General features: G+C 37.3%; 1 protein-coding gene across 1 annotated transcript in view; it reads right to left on the bottom strand.

Moving 5' to 3' along the window:
• Nucleotides 1-25,403, bottom strand: part of GALNTL6 (polypeptide N-acetylgalactosaminyltransferase like 6) — a 513,294-nt gene that overhangs the window by 302,122 nt on the left and 185,769 nt on the right. The window contains exon 3 of the mRNA XM_069787019.1: nucleotides 10,111-10,249. Coding sequence (XP_069643120.1) covers nucleotides 10,111-10,249 — 139 coding nt within the window. The remainder of the gene's footprint in view (nucleotides 1-10,110; nucleotides 10,250-25,403) is intronic.

The raw sequence follows: 25,403 nt of genomic DNA, 5'->3' as shown, positions 1-25,403 counted from the left end.
AGGCATTACTGGGTACAGGCCTCAATAAATGTCACAACATTTGCCCTACCAGAACAAACAAACCTTCTCCAAAACATTATTGCTATTTTCATTTAAAAAAAAAAGATTACATTGTACAGTAGAAATAGTTTGCATTATTGCTGTTAAATGCAGTAACAAACAATATGTCTTGGAAACTAAACAGGCAAAGCCCTGTGATCTTTACATAGGCTTCCCTCAGTACGGACTTCATCATAGCTGATACAGCCGAATTAGGTGCTTGTTACTTTATGTCATATTGCATCATTTTGGTCCGTCCTGGACAGTCTCTCCAGCAGCACTGCATGTCTTTGAAGAAATGAAAGTCACTGAGCTTGCCTCACTTTGTCCTTCAAACCAAAAGATTTCTCTAACCAAGGGAAGAGAGTAAGAGGCAGATAAGCCTTATGACACAAAGCACGTTTATGTTTGCAAAGCATTGTTTTACAACATAGCGAGGTATAAAACCATCATCACTCAGAAAGATCTTACCAAAAAAAAAAAAAAAAAAAATCGCCCTAACATTCTACGTACCCATATGTACTAAATCTAGGCGTGGGAAAAAAAATGAATACATATAGTAATTTTATACCATCTCAAAATCCCTCACAAGCCAGCTTACATCAGTAGGCATCTTAGTACTGTAATTATACTTCAGCTTAAACCTTGCACTTTATTACTCATGAGTTCCAAAATATCAGCAAGCATCCCAATTTATATAATATATACACATATACACATGCACACACCCCCAAACCACATTTTTGAGAGGGAAGATTGCAGAAATATCAACGTACTGAAACTTCATTCATTCAACCAAGCACACTTATCTGATTGTCTCTCAAAAGTCAGGCAGACCTTAACATAATCAATAAAAAGCCTCTATTTTGAGCTTAGGTTTGTTTTCCTGGCTAAGGAAAAGAAACAGGATTAGAATCTCAGGTTTTTGTCATCTCAAAGTGTGTTTTAAGCACACTGCTTCAGGAACAAACCAACCCATGACATTCAACTACCTTTTAACTTCTGTTTCAGAAATCCTAATTATCCTTTTACCACTTGCCCTTACATTCCAAAGGTACCTGTAGGCTTCTAGGAACCCTCTGGTATCTCTGGCATATCAGCCACTCCTCCCAGTTCTGTGGCAGTCCTCAGGTACCTCTCCCAATTACCATGATCATTCAAAACCAGTTGAGAGTGGCCTCAAAATGATATCAATTCCTTCAGCATTCATAGGTACATCCCATCAGGGCCCATGGACTTACTATGTCATTTCCTTAAGTATTTTAAGGTAGTCCTTCTGTGATCTACCTACATGTCTTCTCCACTCCCTTTCACCAGCAACAGGTGACCAGGCTCACACCTCTCAACATCATCTTCCATACACAATATACGAGATAAAATAACCTGCAAGACATTCCTAGGTCTGACCAGTATCTATAACACCAAAATCACACCCGGTAGACGTGGGAGCAAATGTTGTGAGAGCACTGCCATCAGGCCCCATGGACCACATGTGCCAGCATGATCTGTAAGTGCTCATGCCTGCCACCACATCTTGTGGCCAGTGCAGCCTTCAGAAAATTAGAGCTTGATAAGGTTAATCATAATCAAACCAGGCAAAATAGAAAGAAGTTCCTGTTTCATTCCAGCCTTGCTGCACATTTGCTGTCCTTATTACACAAGGTATAACAGCTAATTCTGTTGCCAGTGAGAACATACAGCTGGCACTTGCTGTGTTTTTTTAATATTAGAGCTGAGATTTCATTTGCTTAACAAGTATCCCATCTTATGCAAATTCACATAATTGGAAAGGAAGCAAGAATGGATATATAAGAAAAAGGAAGGTATACTGAAGCTTTTCATAATACTATTAAATTAACAGTGTATAACATCATCACTTTCACTTGCCAACTGCAAAGGTACAGATCCCCCAACCATTCCACATTGCGCACAGATCTTAGTGAAGTTACATGTACTTCCCAATTTTAGTACTGTATTATTTGAGTTAAAAGTTTTGGCTTTAACCATTGACAAATGCTAACAGACTTGGCTATCCCAGATGTACAGAATGGGCTGGAGGGTAAATATCCTTCAGTATTCCTGTGCCTATTAAGTTTAGATTTCACAGTTATGTTTACTGCAGCTTGCAGCGTGGGAGGCTTTACTGGAGTCTAAGTAACATGCAAGGCATCTAAACATAAAAGAACTACTTTCCTCCACTTGTATAAACAGCTTATTTATTTTATTAAATTCTTTTCAGTAAACAGAAACAGACCCATCAGGCTTGGGCCCTCCTCAGTGGCCTATTAAACACTGCACTCTGTTTCTCACCAAAAGGATGGAAGGGGAATCATCAATCTTCAGCCACATTTTAGCTGTTGCTGCCATAAGAAAAGACACACAAAAGTGCCCAGAAAGCACTTGGGAATTATACCATGTTATTTGTTACTATCAATACATATTGTGCAGAGGAACTGACAGCAGGCATGACGGAGACAGAAGGCCACAAGTTTTCTTGAGTATAAAATATTCCTGATCCTGTTTTGGGGAGCTGCACTTCAAATGGGATGCCTTTGAAGCAACTGCAGAGAGAACAATCTGGTGAGGCTTGGAAGTGGGGACGTTGCCTATAATGTTTTGGAGCACATGACTTTCCACCTTCACTACATTATTCAGTAACTACACAAAACACTTTGAAAACTGGTCAGAGTAATAACCTCCAGCTTTCTCACCACCCCACTAAAAGGACAATTTAACCAGTTGCTCTGTGGCCAGATGAGGTTAAGGTAACACTAGTAAACAGTGGTACTAAGCAATGCAACATGTACGTGTGTATGAAGGCATTTCTGATTTCCCAAAGCAAATGAGAACTAGAAAGAAACCTTCTATTCTACTTTCTTCCAACATATAATCAAAAATTCAATAGAAGATTGATCTAAACAACTAATTACTTCCATAAGTCTTATTAAATATTGTGAAGTTCAGCATACTTAAATTAGATTAAATAATTTTTCTTTTAGTGTCTTGAAGCAGGACAACCTAAGCCTCTCTTTAAGATCATAGAACGCTGAGGGAATTCATTGGAATCTATCTTGGAGTACTGGATTAAAGATGGATTTTTAAATTTTATTTTTAAGGACAATATACATAGCTTAAACTGTGACAAATGCACTGTATTTCTAAAAAGAGAGTAATTAAATACATTCAATGCAATAACTGAAAATTTTCAGATTTTCAGATTTCAGAAAATTTTCAGATACAGAAAACTGAGTATTCAGATATGAACTACTGCATGACTGTATAACTATAATATTTATATAATATATCCCTTTCCCCTGTGAGTCTAGTAATTCTAGTCCTTCTGCAAAGTTTACTAAAACATAATTAAGGATTAACAGTAACTCTGCAACTATTCCAAAGACACAGAAAAACACAGCCAAACAAAACCCAAACAACTCCCCCTAAGAAATCCCATCACATAGTCATTTTAGCCTCTTTAAAAATACAAGGGACAGCAACCACATTCAAGTATTTTGAAAGAATTCAGGCATTCTCTCAGCTTCTGCTACTGACAAGGAAGGAGAGTTGGAGAGTTTCAGTTATGCAGAATGGGTAGTGAAATTTGCTTCTTTTACTATTAAAAAGAAAATCTCATTAGCGTTCAGGACACAGAAGATCTCACAGGCTTTATCTAAATATGCATATTTCTTTGAATATGAAAATGCATTTCTTGAGGCCTGTGAAAAATTTAATGTGTAACAAAAATGAGCATAGCTCAGACTTCTGAAAAGGAATACTGCTGGGAGTGACAGTGAAGGGCCACCACTTCACACAGCAACAGCAAGACCAGCAATCAATGCTTGGAAAAACTGACTCCAGCCCATACAGGCTAAAAACCAGACATCACAAAAATCAGGTTGGGCATCCTTAACATACAATATGAACATTAAGAATGTCAGTACAAAGTGAATCTATCTATGCCCAGGGAAACCTAAAAAGGATGGGATTTCTTGTGATAGATTATTCAGGCAAGCCAACAAGCATTTGTGCATCTGATCTGTGACTACAGAAGTTATCAACAATTAATCTACAAACTGTAGATAAAAGGGGACCTGTTATTGAAATCAAGGTATACAAACATACCAAACCCAAACATTGTAAATTATAATGCTCGCAACTGTATTGGTATCAGGAATTAACTTGAATTCCTCGATTCAAGAATAAAAAGCTAAAAAATTTGATGCTCTAGTTTACACGGACTTATGAGTTTGAAACCAGATATACCACAAAATTTATATTCACTGTTCAGACTAGATGACTGCAGGCATTCCCCCAAGCCTCATTAAAATCAGATTGAGTTTTGTTTGTTTGAATAAAACTGGTATGAATGGCAGAATATTTAATAATGTTGAGAAGAATTAATGGTAACTGCTATATTAAATAATTAAAATAAGTAGCATTTGTCTCTCTACAATAGAAAACAATACTACCAGCATTTTTCTGAGCGTCAGTATGTTTGCTGTATTCCAGACTACAGAAAGTGACATGGGGCAGGTGAAAAGAAAAAATAAAACCCCTGTTCTTGTGGGTTTTGAAATATTTTTCATATTGGTACAGAACTTGTAAATCTTAAACAGTAATTTTGTTGCCAACTCTCAATACTACTGTTGTGGAAGGTGGCAAAGTGGAGCTACAGGAGCACACAGACCCCACCCAAACAAGACATAAACAACACGTGGCAATAACAGGATAAGATTGTGAGGCTACAATAGCACAGGAATGTATATAAGTTAGCGAGGCTATTAATATGTTTTGGAGGGTTTTAAGGACTTTGTTTTACTGCTTTAAAGCAGTCATTCATGATAAAGCAGAACTCGTAGCTTGCTTAATGCTCTTGCTTAACGTTGACCTATTCTCTGATTGGAGGAATAAGAAGATTCAGAAAGCCCCAGAGCCAGTTTGAGCTAGAAAAAGGAGATGTAGTAACCACTAGCCTAAAAAACAGGAAAAAGAAAGAACCCACCTAGAGACGACAAAAAGACCCAATGAGAGACATGACGACCCCAGACCCAAATATTACTATTGGACCAGACAGACTATGATTTGAGGGGTCAGAACTTAGATTGCAAGGGTCTAATTGCCCAGGGATTTTAGCGTTAGGGCTTCCCCTCCAGAGGCACCCAGCTCAAAGATAGAATGAATTACGTTTTTTATATTGAAGGTCTTGATTAGAGATTGTGCTTCAGGGAACCTAGGGTCAAGCCTGAGGGAAGAATAAGTGCCTGAGGGCGAGCGTGTGTGTGTGAGGAGTCAAAAGGGGCACCCATCGGCTCACTGGAGTCGCCCACTGCAAAGGGACTCCAGTCATTGCAACTGAAGTCTCGGTTGGGGCATGTGCAACTCCTTGATCAGTGCGTGAACACTCAGGCAGCAGTTCCTTCTCCCTTAACGCTACCCAAAACTCATAATGTTGCCTTCCACTTCAGGTGACAAGAACTCGTACTTTCACTAAAGCAGTCCTGAAACCCAGTGAACCTAGATGATAATCCCGTTTCAGATTTTTATTTGGAATTAAAGAAAAAAAAAAAAAAAGTTTGGTTTTTTAACTTAAAGCTGGGGCTGATCCTGGACAAAGAACAGAGAATTAGCTAATGTAACTTGTTGAGAGCACCCACTGTGAGAAGACTTTTACATGAGAGTGGGACACAAACAAGACATCAAAGACCACTCAGAAATGGAAAAAATATTCTTCAAGTGTAGCTGTGAGAGACAGAAAAAAACATGGGAGATATTAGAGGCCTGCAATAGAAACATAGTAAGGACACAGGGAAGCTGTTATGTCAGCCTTAAAATGGAATTTAACTGTTTCATTTCTCTAGGGATTTTTCCAGCACACACATTTTCTTCTCCTAAAAAGGAAAGAAACATTAATCTGATTACATCTTGCTGAATTGCTTTAAATATATCATACTTAAAAGAAAAAAACAAGAATATTTAAAAAAAAATAAATTGAGAACCTGAATTTCTCAGAGCTCAATCATCTAAGCATTTGTTTAGTTCCATCCATCCCGCTCCCAGAAGATGTATTTTGCAAATCCTGAGCCCAATTTCCAAAGAGACCAAGAAAGAGAAAGTTCATTTGGATTAAAAGGAGCAAGTTTTGGTTATCTGCTCTATTTGCATACTTCCCAGAAAACCAAACACTTAGAAGTGGGACTTGAAATTTCTTTGGTCTAAGACTCTGGAATAAATTATTTTCAGTGAAGTTATTTCAGAAAAATGTAGAAACTACTGTAGCTGCTCTTTCAATTTAAATAACTTTTGACCTAAATTACAGGATTCACCACTCAGTTTTTGTTGTATTTGCAGAATTGTTTTGTGAATTTTTTCTACTGATGGCAATAAAACCATTCTATTTGGTTCTTTAAAACAAATCCTAGGCAAGTGTCATGGTTTCAGCCCAGCTGGTAACAAAGCACCACACAGCTGCTCGCTCGCTCCCCCCCCGGCCATGGTGGGATGAGGAGAAAATATGAAGGCAGGCTTGTGGGTCGAGGTAAGGACTGGGAGGGATCACTCACCACTTGTCATGGGCAAAAGACAGGCTCAACTTGGGGAAGAAACAAAATCAATTTAATTTACTACCAATCAAATCAAACCAAGGATACTAGGAAGTAAACCCAAACCTCAGAACACCTTCCCCCCACCCCTCCCTCCTTCCCGCCTCAACCCCGCTCCCGGTTCTCTCTCCCTCCTCCCCCCAGCAGCGCAGGGCAACAGGGGATGGGGGTTGGGGTCAGCTCCCCACACCGGGTCTCTGCCGCTCCTTCCTCCTTGGGGACAGGACTCCTCACTCGTCCCCTGCTCCACCGTGGGGTCCCTCCCACCGGAGACAGTCCTTCACCAACTTCTCCAATGTGAGTCCTTTCCGTGGGCTGCAGTTCCTCATGAAATTCACTGGCGTGGGTTCTTTCTGTGGACCGATCTTCAGTCACCAACTGCTCCAGCGTGGGCTTTGCCATGGAGTCATGGCCATCTTCGGGGTCATCCCCCTGCTCTGGCGTGGGGTCCTCCCCGGGCTGCAGGTGGGCATCTGCTCCCCCGCTCCCCTCCCTGGGCTGGGGGACACAGCCTGCCGTCTCACCAGGGGCTGCAGGGGCAGCCCCTCCTCCGGCACACCTCCTCCCCTCCTTCCTCACTGACCTCGGTGTCCGCAGGTGGGTTCCTCTCACGTTCCAATCCCCCCACTCACTACCTGTTCCCCTTCTTACGTCTGTTCTCCCAGAGGCACTACCACTGTCACTGATGGGCTCGGCCTGGGCCAGAGGTGGGTTCGACTTGGAGCCAGGGAAGCTTCCAGCAGCTTCTCACAGGAGCCACCCCTGCGGCCCCCTCCCCTGCTACCAAAAACCCTATGCCACACAAACCCATAACAACAAGGTTTTCAGGAAATTAAGTCTTCAGCACAGACAAGCCCCTGTGCAAGTGGTATACACTAGAGACAGAAGATCAAAAACTCAAAGTCTGTAATAATAGTATCCCCCACAAACGTGCAAAAGAAGATAGTTAAAAGCTGAAGGGTAGTTAGAAACTCCACAAAGTAAAAGCCCTTTATAACACTCAGAAGCTGACCAAACTAGATCTTGCCTGCTATACCTCACCTGAATTACCTACTCGAATTTCAGTAAGAACACCCCTTCCTGGTGTACAAGTTATATGGTTTTCCAATGAGTTTCTCTGAAAGCAGCCTTAAGAGGTATGAACTATTTCACATTTCACACATGCTTCTGAAGAGAGGACACATTTCCAAAAGTGAAGTGCAGTCTGAGACTGGCCTGCATCATATTTAACACACAGCAGCTGAGAGACAGGTTTGTTTCTGCCAGTAGGTCAGAAAGCATTGTCAGACTTCTGCATGTCTTGGAAGTTCTAGACATAGACTTGCTTCAGGGTGTAACCATCAAAAGTATAGGGCCCAGCTTTGTCACCTTAATCAGTGTACTACTTAGTACATAAAGTTAGCACAAGAACATTTTTTATCTTACATTTAGATAATGTGATACAGTCAATTAACTAATGGACTACTTGTGTTACGAGAGCTTAACGTAAGGATGGTTAGAAGGACATTACCCAAATCAGTTTACTCGGGACACTACCAAAACATCCACCATAGAAGACTTCACTGAACGCCCTAGAAACTCAGCTGAATGGGAACATGAAAATTATGCAGATACCTAAGGACACAAGCTTCCTAAACGAGACACTTAGATGAAAGTCACTAAAGGACTTGTGCAGGGGGAAGGGGGGCAGGGAAAGGCTGGTGTAGCACTGATTTGTTCTTAATATGTCACTTCTGACAACACATCGCTCACATTGCTTCTGGGGACATGCATGGAAACGTCATTGACTGTGCGGACAGTAGTGGGTGAGAAAAAAGTTGCCAGAAGACCAAGCTACAAAAAACACGAAGGGACGATAAACATGTCAGCTTCCTTTTGTATTTAGTAATTGTCCTCTGCAGTTTTGCTAATAGAGAAGGATGCTTGATAAGCCTATTTATTATGCCAACAGTGTAATTTAACACAGCTTTGACGGTGTACAGCTGTACATTAGAACTCAAACTTCTTGCAAATGCTCTTGCTATGAATAATTTCAGGTAACTTGGCAAATTAGAAGGCAAACCAAGTATATAAAACATACAGGTTGTTTAAAAAAGTTCTTTCTTTTGACTTAATTCTATGCAAACAATACTAATACACACAAATTAGCAGATAAACAGTGCTTTCTCAAAACAATCCAACATGGCAATTCAATAAGAAATGCCTTCAACAAAAGATTTTTTAAAAAAAATTTTTTTTTTGTTAATTCCTCCACTGTTAATTATTTTTTTTTAAATCTTACTTTGCAAACATTTATATACCGTTCATTCTTTGAAAAGGACAGTTCCACATTTGATGGAACAAGAAGTGTTAATTACCATGATATTTCTCTTCACCTCCCCACCCACAAGAACTTCTGTCAAGCTCTCAAGTTCTGTTCAGTTCCCTGAAGCATTTCAAACTAATTCACACAGCAAAATTGTATAGGTTAAGAAGTGAGGAGGTATCTTAACCTGAAACATCGTATAATAAAGGGAGTTATACCCAAAGAAAAATACAAACCTAGTCATGGACACAAGTAGTTTTGTCACACTCCTGTACCTTTCCCCCATGCACTACTTGCATAACACCCAATTAAGAGAGGGAAAATCACCACATAAAGAGACAAATAAATCATCCCTACCTTCAGAGCTCAGAATGACTCTAGAGGACTAAAGCCTGAAGCCTAGAAAGGCATACATGCCCTTTCCTGTTACAGATAGAAAGCTTTACTCTTTGTGTAAGGGAGCCCAAAATTACAGAACATGAAAAGAAAGTTATGTTCACCGAGAACTGCATGACCATTTTTAGCTTAGTGGTTATTTTCCAGAATAATTTTTATGCTATTTCTCTGTAGGATATTACTGCTACTAAGGAACAATACCATCATCCAACCCCCCAAATTCTTCATATGCATTTCATCTTTGCTCATTCTGTTTTTACTTAATTCTATACTGCGTAAATCAGCCGTAGTATCAGCACCTGTAAGCTGTAGCTATTGGACTGCTTTCACTTTTTATGTAACAAAACCCAAAAGAAACATTTTGGAAAACATTGGTCCAAATGTTTAGCCAAAAATTTTAGGCAACTTGTCACCCTGCCCCCCAGGCCAAAGATCTGCAGCTATTACCAAATGAGAACCTGAAAACCTATGTGAAATGTTATTTATCACTGTCTAACAAATCACTACCCAGAAATGCCACGAAAATAATTTTGCAATTAAAAGAGGTCTTCTGTAGTCTTAATGTGTTACTAATAAGATCAGAGGTCAGTTTAGAAGACAGGTAAAGCAAATGATTCAACAACAGTGATAAATTTTCCACTTCCTATTTAATGAAATAGTCACGTTTTGTTGACTGAGAGTTCATGTTTGACCTTCCGGGAAAACAGGTTATTTAGAGATATACAAAGACAAAAACTTAAAATCAAATAGTCCAGGAAACAATTTACGTACTTGGGATGTCGGATGTCTGGCAGGGATCGTTCCAGTGCTATATTGTTGCTAACAAATATGTTGAAGCCATTTTCCCTATAAGCAGAATCATCATGGTCTTCCTCTGTAAGAGGGTATGGTTTTCCGTGTTCACCTTTCCCTACAATGAAACAAAACAATTATTTGCCTCAAACTGACAGTACAAAATGGACTACAAAGACAAAAATAAGTTAGACTGAACTTCAATTAGTACACTGTGTCTGGAACATCTCTAAGGAACTTCTTGCAATCCTTAGCGACATTCCTATTATTTCCAATACAAAAATACAAAGTAGGTACAAATAACAGGACTCGGAAGGCCCTCTGAATTCACCCATTCATCTAGCTTTCCTTCTTTCCAGAGACACAATCAGCTTAAAGCCATTTTATACATAAAAAATTGAATTGTAAATTACGCTAAGACCTTTTTGTATCAGAATCAAGCTTTCATAGCAGTTATGAACAAATGGATCAGTTCCAGCAATACTCCTTTTGATTGATATGAGGAACCTGATTACTCAGTTACTTTACATTTTAGCAGTCAGAGCCCCCCCCCCCGCCTTTTTCCAAAGCCAACTTTAGCATTGAAAAAGTTTAGAGTGTCTAACTTTCCAGAACAAGTGGTAAGGAAACCAAATGTTTTGTTCTGGGCTCCTTAAACACCCTTGCACTCCAAGGGACCAGGCAGATGTACTCAGTGCTTCTAATATCTCAGCACTGCTGATTTGGTTTCAGAAACTGGTCACTTTGGTTCCCTAAAGAAACCATCTGCTCGTTCCCTGGCAAAGCACAGACTTTCTGTTCCAGCTTTTTACTCCCAAGTTAGTTCTCATCATCAGTCACTTGGCTTAGCTTAGTACCTACCTCAGGCAACTATACCTCTATCTCTTCCAGTCAGAGCACAGAGAACAAACAAAAACACTTCAAAGAAAATCAGAACATAAAAGCCTTCACTTCATCTCAACTATCTTTATTCTTCTCATTCTTGCAAAGGATGAACTCATCAGAGTTTCTAAGCCCTTCATGCCTACTCAGGCTCTCCAGAAGATACATTTTCCTCTACAGCTAATTGATCAGCTTATAACCTCTCTATCCCTCTCCCCCCAGGCCCACTCATAAGAAAATATCTCCTTTTACCTGAGCTCTTTTAGAGAAATTAATCAACTTCCCAGCTGGATTTGATAAGTGACCAAGGCCACCTGATACTCAGCTAATCAGGAGCAGCTGCAGGAGAGGATGAAGAGGAAAGCAACTACAAGCTGAGAGAAACATCCAGTATCCTTAAAGCCTATGAGCCTCTGTCAATGCTCTACTTCATATTGCATGCGCACAAAACATTAAAAACATAGAATATGCAATTAAAGATGCTATAGTTACTCAATTTTAGAATTCTTTTGCAGATAAAATAATAATTTTTTTTTATTCCAAACTCTGTGCATATAATTACAATTTCATTTGAATTCTTAATGAAAATAATGTTACTCACAAAGGAAAAAAGTTTTTTGTGAAAAACTGTGTATGGTATTTCATTACTAACAGGTATCTTGTAATTTTTATTTTCAAACATTGCCAAATGCATGTAACACTAACATAATACAAAATCTGAGACTAAGCTTCTGTGTGAGCCTTTATGATTTCATACTAAATACGGGGAGGAACTATAATATTAAAGGAGCAGCTGATGAGTCAGAGTACTACTCAAAATTCAGTAGTACAATTATATAAAATCTGTTTCATAATACAGTAACAATAAGCTAATGCAATTCAACCCCCAGGACACAGAAATTTTAGCCCCTCTCTTTCAGCATATATTCTAAGTAGACCCAAAGTAACTATTTTAATTTGCTTTTAATAAGAGATTTATCCAGGTAGTTACTAATATGATGGAAATTCCAGAATAAATGACCTATATGACAAGACATACTACTGCTAATCAATGTTTTCGCAATATAATTTTCTGTATATTCCAGCTATTCACCCTGTATGAAGAAAGGTGGATTCTTTGCTTGCTTTTCTTAAAGAAGTCCATTTGGCTATTCAGGAGATGAATATTTTTTACAGCACTACAGTTTCTTCACATTGTCCCCTGCTAAAGAAACTGAAGACACGTACTTTTAAAGTACTCTTCCACTCTTCCTCACTGAATATAAAGTACTCTTCCACTCTTCCTCACTATCACTAGCATAAGCCAAAGAGTAGATACAATGAGTTGCTAGCTAGAGCAACTCAGGAACGGGCTGAACTTTCTTACATCGTGCTGCAGAAGTATTTGACCAACTGCAGTCTATAAATTGCTTTTGCACTTACATAGTAAGTTGGGCCATGAGGTGCACTAGAAGTTGCAAAGCATGACTCTTTCCTAACACTATATTAAAATATACATGTAGAGCATTAACAAGAGCTTGTGAGCTTTTATGAATCCCCTGAATATTTCTCCCAGCTTGCTTGCTTGCTCTCTCACTCTGCAGCTCCTCCCCATTAGCTGGGGATCAGGTGGTCATCAGATCCAGCTGAAAGCAGTTAGCTAATTTCTCTAAAAGAGCTCAGGTAAAGAGACCCTTTCTTATGAGTGACCTTGGGAGGAAAGAAATAGAGAACTTAGAAGATAAGTATTAAAAAAAATTAAGTACAACTTTTGGATAATCAGTAGGCCTGAAGGGTTCCCTTTGTGCAAAAACCTGCCATATACGAGTCCCCTCAGCATCACAAATTATCATAAGCACATTCAAACACTGTTCCGTCACTGATTTGCTTTCCTAGATGACTGACAGAAATTGCCATCACTGCACACTGGTTTGGAGCTGGACTATCCAAAAGTTTACCTAAAATGCCAGGGTGACAAAGGGAAACTTCACAATGCAGGAATAGTAAAATTCTGGTGAAAAAGAGCATGGAGGAGTTTAATATCCTGTACCCACCAATAGACACATATAAGCCCTCCCATACCATTTGTTCTGCCTGAAGGCAAAATAGTAATTCAGAAAGTGCATCAGGGCTATAAAGGGAACTGAGAGAGTGAAAAAGCCAGATGGTGAATTTTTGGCCTTTTTGGGTTTAAAAGGGGGCTCACCCAAATGTGACGGATAAAACCAACCCATCACTAAGACCTGATACTGACCCTCTCTGAGGCTAATTTACAACTGCAGCATAAATAACCCCAGAAACCAAGGACAATCAGAAGTTTTAGTTCAGTTACTTGCATTTTGATTTTTCAAGGAGGGGGAAAAGGAGGGGAAGAACCCAAAAGCACAAGAATGAGACATATATTCAACCTGGGCCCAAAAATCCCATCAGAATGCTGCACTGCGTGGGAACCCTAACAGCACTGTTTAATTAATACAGTTCAATTCATTCTAATCTTTGTGATTACAGAGTTATTACACTGATTTTCAACTCAGTACTCAATGTAAGCAATTTTTTGAAAATAGGCTAGATTTTTTCTTTAAAACACTATGATGTTTTTGGAGTTGACATCTCTACATTGCTTATATTGTAAGGGTTTTAATGCACCATCACAAAATGCTTCTCCATAGATATTCAGATAAAAAAATGGTAAAGTGAGATATTCTAGCCATTCAGATAAAGTACTGGATTGGCCAAGTATCAGATGCTCCTGAAGGCTTTTTTAGACCCACTCAAGGATGTTACTGTCTCCTAGGAAACAAAACACTCTATACCTAGCCTTAAAGGTTTAAGTTTCATGCTTGACAACTTGTGATAACTGATAGTTCAAGAACACCTCAGTTAAAGCATCTTCTGCTTATATTAAATACAGATACAGCAGAAGGAGAATAAACCCTCTTGTTCAACAGATGGCATGAAATGAAGAGGATTAGAGTGAGACAAGAAAATAAAAAACCATTCTGTATACTCAGTACAAATGTGTAACAGCAGAATAACGTCTCTGGATCAGCCATGTTGGTACAGTTGTCAGGTATGATAACAGGGGTATTGCTGGCAAAATAGATCAGCTGTAAATCAATTTGAACATGCAACAGGAGTTCTGCACTACTTCTGCATGCAATGGATAGGGGACCTTGCTGAAAATTATGAACAACAAAAGACATTGCAACAGGTTCTGGTTTCAGGGTCTTTGGGGTTTTGTTTTGGGGGTTTGTTTTTATAATTCAGATGAACATTATTTATAATTCAATAGGCATGGTGAAAAAAGATTGGCTTTGCCATATAAGTTAAAGGAAGTTAAGCAATTGCTTGATACCTTAACACAAGAAACTAAGTAGATAAAGAACATAAGCCACTCAGTGTCTGTGGGGAAGAACTGTGTACAAATCTGAATTATTTACTGTTTATACTCGCTGCTATTAGTTTACTTAGGCACGACTTCACAGTCACACCAAGTCAAGACCATAATTCGCAAAAATATTTAAGCACACCCTTTAATTCAAGCATCCTTTAATCCAGTAACATTTGTAACAGAGAATAAGAATTCTCCATGTGCTATATTCTTTACTAAATAAAAGGAGTTTATTTTAATACGTGAACCTACAGATAAGTAAGTCTTCTTACTTACAGTGCATCTTACTATTTTGGATAAGATAATTCTGCCATTGTTTTAAAGTATATTGTGAGTTTTGTCTACTACCCATAAATATTCCATCCATAATCTAGTACAACATTGTCTGTGCACATCACACGTAAACTCAGAGCCTATCCTCTCTCATGAAAGTTCTCAGGGGGAGAATAGATATTTAATCTTATCCTAGAGCAATATTTCAATACAGAACTGGAGTCCCATGGCAGGGGGAGTGATTGTGCTTCTTAGCAAGGGTAGACAGAGGAACACAAATTCAAAATGAGTACAGTCACCTATCAGCTTCAAAGAAAAAGTGCAAGAAGGGGAAATAAAGATCATCAGCTGAATAAAAACACTGAGTCAGACATCATCTTCCACCTTCTTGCCCCATAAACTTCTACACAATAACCTTTTATGCTCCCTGATAGGGGAGTCAGAGTGCAACTAGCCAAGTCAGAGAGCAAAAACTGTTTGAAGCAATCAGTAGTATCTTTCACATCATTTCTGAATTTCCCTAATGCACAGCTGTATACAAGTTTGCCATCTTGTGCTGTGGAGATGGACTTCATATTATTTTGATTAATAACTATAATAAGATGATCAATTCAAATTGCCACCACATTCTGCTTTTTTGGGGAGTGAATTTCCATTTGAGTTCAAACAAAATGATTTTGTTTCTTATTTTTCCTTATCCTCACAGACAGGAGAGTGAGGTGCAGCACATCTGCTAAAATACTGGTTAAATTATCTTGAACAGAGAGGTGATTTGATAAATGCACAAAATAGATTTTTATTTTTTTTTTTTTGGACAGTAAATGTCTCGGCTTCTCCTGGAGTATCTTCGTGGAGTCCTCATCGTATTTGCAAATTTTGTATTTTGAAACCTGTAGAAAACATGTATGGGAACATTTTTTATCTAAAATTAGTTCAAGAGTCAAATCAGGGACTAGTACAGACTAGTCCTTGGCAAAAAAGGGGATAAAGGAAGTTGTTTTATCAAATCACTTTCTCCTTTCTGCTTGCTTTGAACAAATGCCTTTTGTGGTTTTGCATGTTTATATTAATTTCCAGTAAAAAAGTACAAAAACTTTAATTCAATAAATGTATGAAGGAATTTTCTTTGCCAATTTGTTATGGAGAGAGAAAATTAAAACTGCATATGCCTCACATGAAAGTAATTGCCTTCATATCAAATGAGACTATCCAAGTAGTAAAAAATGTATATATATATGTCATGGATTTTCAAATACAAAATAAGAACATTTTTGTAACCGTCTGAATAGTGAAACAATGGGATAGGCAATCCAGCGAACTGTGGAATCCATAAACAGTCAAGAAAGAAATGATACTGTGCCTCAGGGAGATGATCAATACAACTTTGGCCATCTATTGAGGTTGATCCCAATCCTCAATTTCTATGAACTATATGAGAAATAGGAGGAGGACTGAGGATAAGTTGCTGGATTTATATTTTTCCTCAGAGTCAATAAAACTTGTATCAGAAACTGAAACGTATTCATTACAAGTCTGTTCTACTTTTCCCCAAACTTCTCAGAATATCCCACTAGTTGTACAACTTCATGAGTCTTATGTATAGGAAAGCAATTTAATTGATTTTACATCAATGGAAACAGGATCAAAAATACCTATTTATTTTTTTTGCTACTCTACCTCGTAACAGTTTGGAAAGCCATTGCAGTAAGATTTACAATACTTTTAATTATTTATTACATAACTCTGTCAAAGTCTGAGGCAATATAAAAAGGCTTTCCCTTAGCATTATAGACACAGCTATAATCAAATCTTACTTATGCAATTCGGAAAAATAAAAAACCTGTCAAGGAAATCCTGAACAATACATTTTTAGCAAGAATAAATAATTTCTTTATAAATACATTAAAAAAAATATTTATTACTGTTTCAATATCAAACTACTACAGAAAACAAACAATCCAAAATTCACTCCAGTTTTCTGGTAGAAAGCACTCAAATTCCTACTATTTTACTACCCTTTAGATGCCAGTAGCATATACAGGTTTTCTTTTCAAGGACCATGTAGTCCTCAGCAAGTGGTATAGAAATGTTACTGGGAACAAATATGAGGCCTTGTCCTTCCTGGATTGCTGCTACAGTAACATGATGGTTGGCAGGAGAAATATGAACTAAATAGCTTCTCTTTTCATGAATGGCTTTATACAAATAGCATAGGTTGGGAGAAAAAGGGAGAAAAATATATAACTTTAAATTTTGTTATTTGACTGCCTGCTTGCATCCAGAACCAAAAAAAAAAAAAAACCAACCACAAGAACAAAAAAACAAAGAGAGAAGAATATGCTGCTCAAAAAATTTAAAAGGCTACATTCATATTGTACTGCAGTTGGATCTTTAGAGTATTGTTTGCTTAGCAGTCATGTGAAATAAAAATAAAAAGAACCTGTTGCTGACATAGAAATGAGATCTATACTTACAGCAGTGATGTGTTCCCCCATCCCTCAACAAAAAGAAATCCCATACTGGGTAGGAGGTAGATAAAGTAAGAGCATTTCCTGGAGAGAAGAGGAGACGAGAGGGACAAATGGGAACCTCTGAAATGTACTTATTTTATGTAAATTTGAGAAGAATTTCCGTAAAAAGAAATGCATATCAATACGAAAAAAAAATTGTGAAATACAGCTTAACTGCATTAGACATAATTTCCAGATTTCCATAGAGTAACTAGGCCTGGACTGATTCTTCACGTTAATCTGAGATCATAACTTCTGTGTCAGACTGCAAGGAAAAAAATGGCACAAGATTTTTTTAAGAGTCCATGAAGTGGGAGAAGCTGATTACCAGTATTCTGCATACATTAAGGGCATAGTAGTGCTTCATGTGCTCTTCTTAAAAGCTAAAACAACAGAAACAGCTAGCAAAAGACACAGTGGTGAGGCAGGGCAGCTAAAAGATGAGAAGAGCAGTAGTGGTGGTGAGCAGAAGAATGGAGCAGCATAGCAAGTGGAGCCAGAAATAGCATCTGGCAGAGTGGCAGAAGCCCCAGGTCACAGCACCAAAGCTCTGGCAACTTGAACTGGGCCTTGTTGAATCGCAGGAGTCCACAGTTCCCAAAGTAAGGAAGGTTTTAGTTCAGGAGTGGGGAACAGTCAGCTAGCCTAGCTGTTGCCTTGCTAAAGAGGACTGCAAAATTATTATCGCTATACTTAAGGTACTAGCCCTTATGTTATTTGTTTAATGAAATATTGTTTGCTGAGTCAATTAATTTGCAAGAAGAAAAAATTAGCTCAGTGCTCTTGAGATTAATTCTTGCAGGTATCTAGGCATTTTACTAGATATCACTTTAAATTTCAACCTGGCCCTTGCTGTTGTCAGTTGTGTCCTGGCAGAAAAGTTGCATTATACATCTAACAGTTGTAACAATCCACCTCTGCTTCTGATAACTTTTGTATCACTCATTCCATTTTGGTTATTTGGAATCAAGACACTGTGCTTTATCTTAAAAATGTGCATTCTCTCAATCAATAATTAATTCCTAAATCTTATAGCCTGTGCTTTATGAAACATTAGAGTAGTGTTTCCCTCACATTTTTCATCCATTAGAAACATTAAAAATGCAGCCTCTGAATTTCCAACATAGGCATTGCAGAGTAAAAATACAGTGTGTGTGTGGAAAGCGATTGCTTTAAAATATGTCATGAGGTTAACCAGTGGCATTGTTGTGTTTCAGCAGAAGGGTGAAGCATAAGAACTCTGAAAAGTAAATTGTCTGAAAGCTTGAACAAACTCTTCACAAAAATAAATAAGAATATTTAAAAAAAATCTATGGCTTTTAACACTTGCTGCAAGTACTACAATGGCTTGGCAGGCAGCAAGACTCATTCTACCCCCTTTCCCACTTTTATAAGTCTAGGGGAAAAAAAGGAAGAAAAAAAAGACCATACTATTTAGTATGTCTGGTGTATTTAGAATGCCGCAGTGTACAATGCAAGATAAGCAGCAACACATGCTGTTTTGATGTGAGTTGCTCTATCACTACAGCAGAGCAGCAATATCCTCAGTAGCATTCTGCAGGCTGAGCTCAATCTAATCGTAACTCTGTAGCCAAGGGATGCACAGTACATCTTCTATTTAGTCTTAACTACTTATCACCAAATGCCACAGCCACTAGAATGCTTTTTTCATTTAACATTACAACAGACGGGCAGTAGACCATTAATCAGAGCCAAACACTGAATGAGCAATCATGTGAGAAACAGAACTCAGCCATAAAAAAGGCTTCACAGTTTGGCTTAGTAACTGAATGACCTGCTAGGATAAAAAGGACCTACTATGGAACAAGATTACCTGAAAAAAAAATCTACTAATAGTGGTGAGGTGTTTGTTTCAGTGCTTAAAGAAATTAATTCATACAAACTTCATCTAATAGTCTCTAGTACCAGTGGGTCTTCTATAATTAATGCATGTGTCCAAGCTGATCTCTTGGAAAAGCTCAGACTGAAGTGTTACTAACATGGTATATACAGGAACTAAACAGCTCCACAAAGTTAATGCAACATTACAGTTGCATAGGTACAGTTTTAGAAAGCCCAGACATACAAAATGACAGGGTTCTAACAGCTGTAATTAACATGGGACTTCTCCCTCCCCCTCTTTTTTTCTTCATTCTAAGACGTATTATAATTTATGTGTCATTTACTACATACCATCACAGGAAAACAAATAGGATGTGCCATGTAACAAATCTATTAATAGGAATTCTTTAATTTTTTAATTTTCTTTTTTTTCATGAATTCAACCTCACCTAGCTCTAGAAGCTGACTTTGTGGCTGTTGCACAAAGAAGATGGCATAACATGTAAAAAGGAATTTAGCTATGTATGATTCAACAGTGTGCAATAGTGTAGTCGCTCTTGCACTAGAAGCGCTACTCCATGATGCATATCCTACAGAGAAAGAATACATGAGCTGTCACTGCTTCCAGCAAATTTAGATTTAGCCTGGAAGACCCTTACCAGAAAAAAGAATAAAAAATAAATCTGTTTGTACATATGAACATAGTAAATATTTACAGTTAAAGTTTGAGGCAGACTCAGGCACAAGAACTATGCCACCTGATTCAGTGACAAGGCCATTCTTCCTTATGTAAAGCTGACAAGAGTGTTCATAAGCAAGCAGAGTTTGCACACTAAGGGCCAAGAAGGTAACTTCCTCAGGCAGTATATATGTATTTTATTGCTTTTTCAGGTCCACTAGGATCTATACATTATAAAATACATTAATTTAATATGAATTATTGAAAAATGAAAAATGCGTGAGTTTAATATGAAACTGAAGCTGAGTATGCAAATAATGACCTGGTTTAATAAAAAAACCAGGCACCCCCACAAATTCAGAGATACTAGAATTATCCTCAAGACAAGAAATATAAGCCCAGGGAACTGTACTAACAAGATATAGCAAGGTGCAGTTATGGCAGATAAACAACGGAAACTCAAGTTACCTCACGTTCTTGGAATTGGTCTACCTAAGCCCTTCTGCTTTACTTAAAACATAATACATTTTTTTCTACCACACCCAAAGTAACACTTTGAATCTCAATGCTCTTCTCCTTTTCACATTTTCTTTTGGCAAATCAGACATATTACTCTTCTGAAAACTGTTTCAATACTACATATACTGCTGCATATATTCACCACTACTGAACTTAATGCTTGACCTGCTGTGAGCACAGCTCTACACAGCCCTCCTCCTCCCTTGCCATTGATTCATCTATTTCTGAATAACAGGAGTCTAATTAATGCCAACTATTTTTCAAATCCCTGACACAAACTTGAGTAAATTTCCTGTACTAAAGCTGACTGAAATTTCCAGTCAGTATATGCTGTGGAATCAAGCAGAGGCAGAGGTGGAGACTCAAAAAATCACCTTCAGCCATGAACTGAACAGATTTTCAAATAATTAGTTTAAAATATTTTCTGTTCAAAAGGACAACTCATCACCTACAAAACAAAACTAAATATTTATCCCAAGGACCACATTTATACATATTTCAGCAGGAACCCACATATGCACATTGGGAACTTTTATGAAAAAGTTAATTTAATTTGCTGAAAACTGATGTTTGGATTCAGCCAAAAGTATTTGCTGAATTTCTTTCATTTTGTTGATGTCTGGGTTAAAAGAAGCAAATCAAACTAAACTTTTAAAATTACAGTCTCTGTTTTTCAAAATCATATAAATGACAAAACTTAATTAACATTATCAAAGGATAGACATGCAAGTTGAAAATCCTGTTTGTGAACAAAACAATACTTTCTCATTTTATCGTAGACAAAAAAAGTTTCAAGTATCAACCCAAAAAGTCTTACATGCACACAGCTTTAACTTTCAAATGTATATGAAGCAACTCCCTAAAAATTTCTTTCTCACTGAGAAAAATTAAAAAATGCTAAATTCCATTATGCAGATCATGATGTATTTACGCAGCACACAATAATTCTCAATTCTACTTTTGTCTGTATGATCAAAAGCCCCTCAAAAAATCCAGTCTTTGAGGAGAAAGGAGGGGATCTTTAGCAACCATGCTAAGAGAGCAAGCATACACATTTCCCTAGCCCTCCATTACCACAGGTAACAGAAGAACAGGACATAAAGCAGAGATTAAGTTAAATCGTATGCTTTGTTTCAGAAGTGTTACCAGAAATTCCACCTTTTAATTTGTCAATTATATTTGAAACTAGAAAAGCAGAAAGAAGTCATTGTTCCTCGTATTTTCCAGAGGAAAAAAACCCACTTAGCTTGTCTATTTTGTTGCCATTAATTCATCACTGCATTCATTTGATATGCTTTAACTTACAGGAAGTGTTTCTGCACATGTTTAATTTAATTTTTCCTGTACTTTCTTAAGCAGTAAACCTACATCTTTAAAATAGTTAAAAGCCTCACTGTGTATTGTTGCAATTGAGAGAAATTATGACAGAGGACTTGGACTGGATTAAGAAATGATGTTCCACATAGAGGAAGAATTTCTGTATAAGGTTACATTTGGCATTTCCAAATGTTTTCAATTTTTGATATTCATTCTAATTACCAAGTCTTCATTTTTTTTTCTTCAGTTATATTTTCAGAATACATTTTTCCAAAGTCCATGATGCTTTTGCTAAAATCAGATTTGCTGCTGACAGAAATCACTAGTAGCGAGCTCACTTCTTTTACAATAGATTCATCATCCAGATGGTCTATGAAAATGTATGAAATACACTTAAACTTATTGAAAGAATCTATCCTTCAGTACACCTTTAAGAGTCTTTGCTAAAAATAAATAAATGCAAAAAAAAAATCCCTACGTGATACATTCAGGTTTTACAACCAATCAATTCCCTTCCTTCTCTCTTTTCCCTTTTGTTTGTATCAGTTGATCAAAAATATTTGAAAACATAAACTGTTCTTCATCCAGGCATTCAGATAGACAGCTACCCTAAAGGATTATCATTAAAGGACCTCAAAATGGGGATTTAGCTCCTGAACTTAGTTCTTACAACTGTGATATTAAGCTTCCCTCAAATGATAGGTCTGAACTGAACTATGCCAGCAGGCTAAAATTGTAGCCAAGACTCCATCTTTTTATTGGTATACTTATTAGCATTTTTGAGACGTGTAATTATTATCCACTAAATAAAATAGATAGGAAATGAAAAAGATGAGTATATGACATTGCCAAGAAATGCTCAGAGTCTTATAACTTCCATGTAAAACTTCAGATTCCTCAGAAAAAAAACAGATGAAAACATGGTCTGTATCACAGTTTATTACAAACTTTAAAAAAAGTTGATAGTTGTATAAACTGGGGAAAAAAAGTCATTTAAATGCCATACTGAAGTGGCAGTATGTTAGCAACTTGCTTAACTTACTGATTAATTGCAGCTAATTAAAATGTCAGCCCTCTAGAACTGTTAACAGCTCACAGCTTTCACTCTTTTTCTGAAGCACGTGAAGTTTGGATTTCTTCCCAGTATAATTGCTTTAGTAAAAGCTGGGAACAAAACGTATTGAAAAAACAAATAAACTAACATGTTATTTATTTAGAGGCTTCTTTTAATTTTTGCGTGACAATATTAAAATTAGATTAGCCTCTGAACTAAAAAATCCCTGAAGAGTGACTCAAAGTATTCAATAACCAGAATAGTCTTTCCTCAAAAGAGCAGGAAAGCAGACGTGGGAGGACAAGGCAATCAGCATCCTTTTAGTATCTGCAACTCACCCTCTGGACTATTCCTTCCCCAATTTATCGACCAGTACCCACTGTGCTTCAGGATCAGTCTCACCTTTTGTAAGCTGGCATGGAACAACAATGCAGAGAACAACTAGAAGCATCAGTAGCCTCACAGACATTGACGAAAGTTTACAAAACACATATATGCTATCCCATTAATCAGCGTGTAAAACAGAAGTAATAGGATAACCTGAAATTACTTTAACTATCATTTAAAAATATAAAAATATAAAACTCTTTTAAGAGTAAATTAACTGTCAAATAACAAAAGCAAGACTGTCTCCATGTTTTTAGAATATTTTTAAATTGCATTATCAGTATATCTTGATTATTTTTTTTAATTTGAGCATTAAAACTAGTTTGTTTTTCCATTGAATTTCCTGGCAAGGCTTACTATTCACATTTCAACATCACCTGCAGGCCTTTTAGTTAAGATTGCCTAAAAAAAGAGTTTGCTTCCAGCTTGTAGACAGCAGAACTTTCATACAGGTTGGCAGAACAAAATGCCACTCCTAGAAATGTGGTTTCTTTTTTTACTATCTTTTTCTTAGAAGGAGGACAGATTCTCCCAGATACCACTCCGCTACAAGGATGGAAGGCAGATGACGTTGTGTCACATAACCACAGCCAAAATGTAGCCATATTCCTTGAGAAGCAGTGATTACAGAGCATCATTTGATAAGCTAGTGTCTATAAGGCAAATTATAGCAAAACAATCATTTATCTCTGCCTTTTCATATGTATTGATTGGATGTCAGACAAATCGTTTCACCAGTCCAATAATTTTCCTCTGTCAGCTTGCTTAATGAAAATTGGAAGGAGAAGAAAGGAAAGTCACCTTACAGATATTTAAGTTATAAACTGCATTGAGATAACTATACTAGACTTCTGTACTTGCGAACTTAATTCATACCCTCAAAAGAAAAAAGCTATGACAGGAAAGTAGGCAGAATTTATTCAGGTTTTTTTAGGAATGATTGTTAAATTCAAACATCTTGTTGGCCTTTTGAAGGCCAAAAGGCTAAAAAATACCCCAAAATTATGTTGGTGAATTTAACTGTGTCCTCTGCTAAACTGTATTTTCCATACATGAAAAAACTAAGTTTACAACATCAAGTCAAATAAATGCTCGTAGATAGTATCATATACCAATACATTATATATCATCTTTGAAGAACCTTAACAATTGCAATGTTAAGGAAAGCAACTGGTGAATTTTAGAGTATAAAGAGCTTTCTAATTTCTTTGGAATGGTGTGCTTGTGATTATCATCATGGTTATTCCAGATTATGAAGTCTGTAACACCCAGGGTTACTGACTAGTGTGCAGGTAATATGTGGCACCAGCATACTACACTGCTAGCAAATTCCCTCAAGTACTATGTAGATTGGACCCAAAAAAGAGTCTTGGTCAATCATTTGGCAAACCTTTAAAATCAAAGTTCCTCTTATGGGTCTTCTGACCTGGATTCAGGTTAAAGGAATGTCCTCCTTAAATCTTTAAAAGAAATAGTCTTTAAAGCTGGTTGATAGCAGCTTATTCCATGTTTTAAACTTAAAAGATGACACAAAATTGGTAAGGAAAAATTCCCTTTTGTCATTGCTTCTGAATTGAAAAGTATAGCCTTGATATGTTATAATTGCTGTCAAGTACTTGTTTCAGCTCTTTTGCCACAGTTTAGTCAGGATTCATTTTCCCCTTCTTCTTTGAATTGGGATTTTCATAGCAAAACAAGCAACAACTAGAAACTGAAATACAAAAGAAAACAATGTTTCTTTGTGCCACTGAGTCAAGCAGTAATTGCCCTGAACTGACAAACTTAATCATTTTTAAACCTAGCACAAGAGACAACCAACTCAATTTAGATGGTCTATAGAGCTCTCCTCCTCCTTCCGCACAGACACATCTAGTCTGAAGGTCTCTCAGCTGTTTGTTCATTTCAAATGCTCCCTGCAAATAAGCCACATGTTTTAGAAGACTATCCAGATAAAATTCCTTTTCCAGAATTACTACAAAATACATTTCTCTTTAAAAAAAAAATAAACTGGTATCTACAGGTGAATTCCTATTACATTTCATGTAGATAGTCCTGAAAAAGTTTAAGCAAATGGAGAAAGACAACAAGGTGCTAACAGTGCCCCAAACACCCTCCTAGACTGCAAGTGACAAATTAAAAGACAGATTTGGGCTGAGACCTCCTCCCACACACACACACCCTGCCCACTCCCACCCCCCAAACTTCTAAAGTCAAGTTTCTCTTATTTTTAACTTACTTCCAGGCAGCAACTCTAATAAACCCTCAAGTATTACACATTAAATACATTCACCCAGATCAGCACTTCATCACTAATACTGACGTGAAGCCACCAACAGATCTTCACTACCGTACAGAAAAGATAATCATATACTTGGGACTATCACAAGTTAATTGGCAGATGGCATCTACTTCTTGGTGTTTTCTTTAAATTTTATTTTT

Source organism: Haliaeetus albicilla, chromosome 1 (assembly GCF_947461875.1).
Source record: "Haliaeetus albicilla chromosome 1, bHalAlb1.1, whole genome shotgun sequence".
Lineage (NCBI taxonomy): Eukaryota > Metazoa > Chordata > Aves > Accipitriformes > Accipitridae > Haliaeetus > Haliaeetus albicilla.
The sequence above is the reverse complement of the archived record's forward strand: the minus strand, read 5'-3'. Positions and strand labels throughout refer to the sequence as shown.